Consider the following 7,569-nt stretch of genomic DNA (forward strand, 5'->3'; position numbering starts at 1 on the left):
CAGGGGGGATAGTGCTATCTACAAGGAGGTGTGGCACTATCTACATGGGCACTGTGGCACTTTATGGGCACTATATACAAGGGACACTGTGACGCTATGTACATGGGCACTGTGGCACTATCTTTATGGGCACTGGCACTAAGGGCAGCTAAGGGAGCATTATACTATATGGGGGCAGCTAAGGCAGCAATATACTGTATGGGGCAGCTATGGGGAATTACACTGAATGGGGGCAGCTAAGAGGGCATTGTACTGTATGGCCAGTGGCGTAGCTATAGGGGTCTCAGCAGTCGCAATTGTGACCGGGCCCAGAAGCCAGGGGGGCCCACAGCCCCCCGCACCCCATCAATGAAAAGTTACTTTAGTAACTGGGGCCTGTGTAATAAACTACACTGGCCCCAGTTACTATAGTAACTGACAGTACTTACCCCTCCTCTTCCTGGAGCGAATCAGAGGTTCTGACGTCACAGCGCTATGCGCAGCGCATAACGTCACGATGCTATGCGCTGCGCACAGCATCCCGACACTTGGAGTGAGGACCTGCGGCCGAAGAGGAGGTAAGCTTAATTTTAGTGTCTTGCTGATGGGTTGGGGTCAGACACCCGGGACCCCCGCCAATCAGCTGTTTTGAACGGGTTGCAGCCGCTCGTACGAGCGCTACTTCCCCTTCATTCCGGTCATTTTCTCACACTGAATCGCCGACACGGACGTGTCAGCAATTCACAGTGTGAGCAAGTAAGGGAAATGAAGGTGAAGCAGCACTCGTACGAGCTCTGCACCCCCTACAAGACAGCTGATTGGCGGGGCTCCCGGGAGTGGGACCCCGACCCATCAGCTATTGATGGCCTATACTGAAGATAGGCCATCAATGTTTAGGGACTGGACAACCTTTAAAGCCTACCGTCTGTTAGGCTTAGATACAGGGCCCCATCTTATACTGCATAAGAATACTGTCTGCTGGACCCGGTATCTAAACCTACATTAGGCTTAGATACAGGGTCCAACAAACAGTATCACACATGCACATGGGCCCTGTATCTAAGGCCCTGTTCACATCACTGCTGCCCTTCCGTTGAGGGGTTCCGTCTGGTTAACCCCTCTATGTAAAGGCAATTTTGTTTTGTATGGGTTCCGTTGTTTCGGCGGAATCAATAGCGCAGTCGACAATGCAAAACAACGGAACCCTGCCACAACGGTGAGAAACGGAAATCTTTAGCAATGTTTCCGTCACCATTGAGATCAATGGTGAGGGAAACTGAAGTGGAGGTTTCAGTTTGCCTCTCTATTGAGAGGTTAACCCGACGGAACCGATCAACGGAAGGGCAGCGGTGATGTGAACAGGCCCTTACTAATGTTTTTTTGCGTTTTTTTACAGGTTCGGTTGTTGGACTACGTTGGATTTGAGGACTACTTCGATGACAGCTTTTTTTATTCTCAATAAAATCGTTAATGAGGGTTGTGTGGGGGTGTTTTATTTCAATAAATCTATTCTTTCTATGTCTTTGTATTTGTATTTTTTTAACTTTATCACTGCCAACTTACTAATGGCCGCTGACAGATTGATAGCGTCCATTACTAAGGCGGGGCTTAGTGTTAGCCGGTGAAAAGGCTAACACTAACCCCCATTATTACCCCGGTACCCACCACCACCAGGGGTGCCAGGGAGAGCCCGGTACGATCCAGTACCCAACCATCTGTAGTGATGGTCGGGCACTGGGGTGGCTAAAGGCTGGTATTATTAGGCTGGGAAAGGCCAAAAACAGCGGCACTTCCCACCCTGGTAATGCTAGCCTGCTGCTGCTGTGTTGTATCTGGCTGGTTATGAAAAATGGGGAGGACCCCACGTCATTTTTTTTTATAAATAATTGGACAGCACGATGTGGGGTTCCCCCATTTTTATAACTAGCCAGATGCAAAATAGCAGTAGCAGCAGCAGCCTAGCATTACCAGTGTGGGAAGGGTCACAATTTTTGGCCTTTCCCAGCCTAATAATACCAAACTGCGTCCGCCCCAGTGCCCCTCTGTCACTACAGATGGTCAGGTACTAGATCATACCCGGCTCTTCTTGGTGGCGCTGGGTACCAGGGTAATAATTGGGATTAGTGTTAACCTCTTCATGTCTAACATATAAGTCCCCCCTCCCCCCCTTAGTAATGGGCATTGTGAATCAGCCAGCGACAATTACTAGGGCGGTATTTATAAAATTTAAACAAATACAAAGACAGAGAAAAAATATGTTATTGAAATAAAAATTCCACACAACCCTCGTTATCCATTTTATTGAGAATAAAAAAAACGCAGTTATCGGAGTAGTTCTCGAATCTGAAGTAGTCCAACAACCGAACTTGTAAAAAAACAAACACACAAAAATAATTAGTATCACGTCAAAAAGGAAAATCATTATTATCCTTACCTTTCCTGGGTCCAGTGCTGGAGCTGCAATGTCAGCGAGCTGGGCCCTATATCTAATCCAATCATGTGTGATACTGTCTGCTGGGCCCTATATCTAATCCAATCATGTGTGATACTGTCTGCTGGGCCCTATATCTAATCCGATCATGTGTGATACTGTCTGCTGGGCCCTATATCTAATCCTATAATATGTGATAATGTCTGTTGAGCTGTGTATCTATTCCTATCATGTGTGATACTGTCTGCTGAGCCACTGTGTCTAATCCTATCATGTGTGATATTTTTTGTTGAGCCACTGTATCTAATCCTATAATGTGTGCTACTGTCTGCTAAGCCACTGTATCTAATCTTATTCATAGCTTTAGGGTCGTAGTGCTATAGATATACTGTCTCATATATACATATGCACATATTCATACACGCACAAATTTTTTTTTGGGGGGGGGGGGCACATATGTGTTGTGGCTATTCTCCCTGATGTTTTAAGTCCTTAGTGATGCCCCTGGCTGCTAGTGCTTCATTGTTTAGTCACTTAGGAGACCCAGCGATGCAGCTGAAAGCTGCGGACCGTCGGCCATGAGAAGTTTGGGGGGCCCAAGAAGAACCTTTGCATCGGGGCTCATGAGCTTTTAGCTACGCCCCTGTGTATGGTGACAGCTAAGGAGACATTATACTGTATGGTGGCCGCTAAGGGGGTTTTATAATGTATGAGGCATTATGCTGTATGGGGCAGCTATGGGGGCATAATACTGTATGGGAGAATTTGTGTGTGCATTATACTGTATATGGGCATCTGTGTGGGCATTATACTATATAGGGGAAGCTGTGGGGGCATTATACTGTATGGGGCAGATATGGGCCATTATAGTCTATGGGGGAATTTGTGTGGACATTATTCTGTATGGGGTCATCTGTGTTGTCTTTATACTGTATGGGGGCATCTATGGGGCAATGTATAGAACAAAAAAGAAAGCGCAAAACATAACCGTGAAATACCTTTTGATGTACTTCATATTGCGGTCTTTGGAAATGTAAAGATTGCCATGTTTTTGGTATTAGAATCTTTACCTCTCTGTAAAAAAACCTTCTCTTAGTGGCATTGAACATGTAAAATGATGCCTCAGAAACCATATCCTGAAAACAGAAATAAATCATAAAGAAATGTGCACGTCAAACACCACATAGTTTTCAGGTACAAAATTCTGATTAATTTGATAATAAAGCTAATGATCAAAACTTTATTTTTCTGATACAGAGCTCAAAATCCACGGTTACCCTTCACACAACCATAACTATGGCTGCCTGAAATTGCCACTGGGGGGAGCTTATTGAAGGTTTATACAGCCCCAATTAAACTGTATTCAGCAAGCGCCTGAGCTTCCTCTAGGGGTGGCTACAGGCAGTCATTTTATTGGCAAGACCGTACTCCTAGACTTCTCAATCTACAATAAGCCCCTAAACAACTGGGTGGAATGGCGGCGCCTAATCTTTACTTGTATTACCTGACCTCCCAATTTGTATACGCCCACTGGTGGATCGATATTGATCGAAGCAATGCAGCTACTGCTCTTGCGGGAGCATTAATGAGCTTATATGAAAGCCTTTACGAATTTTTTATATAGATTTAAATATCCTTGCTTAGCACTCCTCCCGCTCCAGACTGTAGCTAGCACCTGGAGGACCACACAGGTTATGTTACAGGACTCTACTGCTACAATATATTCACCCAGAACCCCACTATGGTGTAATCCATGTCTGGCTCACCTGGAGTCTCTGCCGGGCAGGGGTTAAATTCTTGGGTCAACTTTACTCTACTGATACTGGTTTGGTGTCCTTTTCTGACCTTGAGGAACGCTATGGGGTCTCGAGAAATGGCCTTTTCTCATTACCTTCAATTACGACATGCCTGTGTGGCTCAATTTGGTTCTTTAACCCCTGAGCTAAGTTGGAAAAGCTCCTTGGTGTCCTAAGGACTTCAGGAAAGTGTAGCAAAGCATACATTTTTGTGGTCATAGTCTAACAGGGCGTTTGCTAAGTGGCGTGGTGATATCCCTGACTGGCGGAGGAGTGGAGGGAGGTGGAGCTCTCCTTTTTTGATTCAGTAGAGAGTTCAAGAGACTCTCGTTTTCTGCACCAGATTTACTATACTCTGGTCAGGCTTCAGAGATTGGGAGCGTCTGTTTCTGAATCTTGTTTTAGATGGCAATCCGCTTTTGGCAAATTACTTCACTCTATATGGTTAAGTACTAAAAAAAAAAAAGCAAGCAACATCCTCATTGGTTGCCAGGAGAAACTACTCCACTTCTCTTTTTACAAGTTTTTGTAAATCTCACCCTATTACTATGAAGTTGTTATGTAGCTCTGTATCAGAAACAGAAGACTCCAACTCTTTTAAAGATATATTATGTAATTAATCAGCACAGAATTCAGGACCAAATAATGAAACGATGTTCAAAGGTACACTTTAACTTTTTTGTATTATTTTTTTTCTCAGATGTGACATTTCCAACAACAGGAAACATACTAAACTATGTATTACCCAGGAGAAATAAAATCACGAGTCGAAATAATGTGCCACTTGTGATGAATCATAGGAGACAAATGTGCCACTTGGTATCCTTTCTTTTTTTAGATTTTAACATCCACAATTATAACCATAAACATTACAATATTATATTATACAGAAATAAAGTTATGGTAAGAAGCGATATAGCGCCTTTATGTCTGTCTCATAAAATATAGTTTATGAGTCACAAGCCTTTGCATAATTGCAAAAAAAAAAATTTGTGTTATAAAAGATTTAATACAAAAAGTGACTGCCAACAGCATGCTTTGTTTAGTGCCAAATAATTGATCAAAGTAGGAAGTATGTGTGTTTAAAGGAACACTATAAGAAAAACTGATATGCCTTGTGCCGGGTCTGATGCATGACTTTGATCATTGGTTTACTTTAATCCTCCGAGTCATGAACCACCCCCTTAGGCCTCACACTTGGCATAATAGAGTCTATTCATTTTTCCTTGAGTGTTCCTTTAATATATTTCTTGTGATACGGTCCTATTACAAATGGTCCAATACATTTTCTTGATGATACAGTCAATGGGGGCATTTAATGTCGAAGATAACAATTTTTTAATGGAAAGCATGTTTGTAGGAGAGTAAGCATTGTGTGTTAAGTGCTGACAGAACTATGAAGACAAACAGAGTAGATGGACATGGGTGGAAGACTGGGGACAAGGTTAAGCGGAGTATGAAGTATGCTCTTGATTAAAGTGCAACTAAACTTTTAAAAGAACTTTTGACATGTCATATTGACATGTCAGAAGTTTTGCTCGATGGGGGTCCAAACACTGAGACCTCAACCGATCACTAAAACAAAGCGACAGAAGTGCTTGGGTGAGCACTGTGCCGTTTCGTTTCTGATCGGCTTTCCTCAGAAGGGTGTAGAAAGTCTATGATTCCGTACACCACCCGAGTACTTCTGCAGCTTCTATTTAAGGATCTGTGGGGGTTTCAGAGCTCAGGCCCCCCATCGAGCAAAACTTCTGACATGTCACTATGACATGTCAGAAGTTTTTGAAAAGTTTAGCTACCCTTTAACTCACAGGTGCTTCAGAAATTTATTGTGCAAAGTGATAAAAAAAAATCCAAAACTCACAAGGACATGGACACTTATGGGGGATTTACTACGTTTTCTGCAGCGATTTTTACTCCGGTCTTTTTTTTTTTTTTTTTAAAAGTGTGTGGGGCTTAGTATGAATAAGCATGGCCACTCACGGCCAGACAAATTCACTATCATTTACGACAAAAACCGACGTCAATTATAACAGAATTCTACCGCAGCTCAAAAATTTTACATTCTGGCGCACAAACAGCCAGAGATGCGTCTAATTTATTAAAAGACATGCACCTCTTAATAAATTTTACTACATTGCTCTATATATTTAGACTGCCTTATGAAACACCAGTCTTAATAAATGTTCGCACATCTGTCAAATTCCGTTTTTTGCTGTGATTTTCTCAAAATTGTGACTAAATGGACTGTGATATGTGAACATAGCCTCAAAGCGGTGATATTTGACCAATTTCCACCAGTTTTTACATTCCAATTGTTCAAACTCAACTAGATTGCAGAAGCATGGGCCTAAATCAGGATTCCATCACCCTAACCTCACCTGCAAATTATTAGTACGGCATCCTACAGTGTTTAATAAGATCCAGTTGCTACGGTTTCTGGACAGCACCAGTTCATCTGACAGCCATAGTTTAGCTTTCTAAATACTCTGGCCAAGGCAAAGTGGCTTGTAGGCACATCTCCTGGCAACCAGGGAACATGCCCTACCAGCCCCTCCTTCATAGCCACGTAACAGCCCTGCCATTATGATGCATAGACTCCGGCACCTTGGCACCACAAGTTACATGGAAGAGACACTAGATGAGTGTGTGGAGGCGGTGGCTCATGGTTGTAAGGGAAGTTAAGAAACATTTGATCGGTGTAGTAGCACCATTATATGGGTATCATTGCTATGCAGGCCGCAGATATCCACATAAGAAAATGTTTGTAGCAATACATGGGGGTCTGCGAGCTCGGACCCCAATATCATCAGAATATAGTGGCAGGTTGTGTATCTTCTAGCTATGTTGATAACAGCTCCATTCTATAGATTACACGCTGCTAAAAATCAATTGTCAACATAGCGCGGAGTTTCAGAAAATTATGAGCCAAAAGCCAAATAAGCGTGTTAAGTAAGTGACACTGTGTCGTGGGTCCTTATGTTCTAGCAACTCCGGTCACAGAACCACCCACCATTGTCATCAATAGGTCTAGAAATAGATGAAGCTGGTGCAACACTTTGGGCCTCCTTTCAAGTGTTATCGTCTAGAACCAAAATTCCTTTTATTGGCATATTAGTTTTAGAATTTATTTACAGCCCTTCCTGTGCATATAAAAAGTTTAAAGATTATTTGCGGTGACGAAATCTCAAAATATCCGCTCCTTACCTTAATGGCTGGGATTATTAGTGGATTTTCTGGCACTTGTGGGTGGACAGCAATAATCACGTTCTCATAGCCATGGTCTTTCAGCCGCACGATTGATACGGTCGGTAACTTCAAGTGCATTAAAACCAAACTCAGGAGATAAATGGCTGCCTGCAT

The 7,569-nt window shown here is 43.0% G+C and overlaps 1 protein-coding gene across 1 annotated transcript in view; it reads right to left on the reverse strand.

Annotated features, from left to right (window-relative positions):
- The window catches only part of LOC142657150 (calcium-activated chloride channel regulator 2-like), a 41,830-nt gene extending 34,261 nt beyond the window's left edge, over positions 1–7,569 (reverse strand). The window contains exons 1-2 of the mRNA XM_075832199.1: positions 7,414–7,569; positions 3,409–3,546 (exon numbers count right to left, since the gene is read on the reverse strand). Coding sequence (XP_075688314.1) covers positions 3,409–3,546; positions 7,414–7,569 — 294 coding nt within the window. The remainder of the gene's footprint in view (positions 1–3,408; positions 3,547–7,413) is intronic.

Source organism: Rhinoderma darwinii, chromosome 7, assembly GCF_050947455.1.
Source record: "Rhinoderma darwinii isolate aRhiDar2 chromosome 7, aRhiDar2.hap1, whole genome shotgun sequence".
Taxonomy (NCBI): domain Eukaryota; kingdom Metazoa; phylum Chordata; class Amphibia; order Anura; family Rhinodermatidae; genus Rhinoderma; species Rhinoderma darwinii.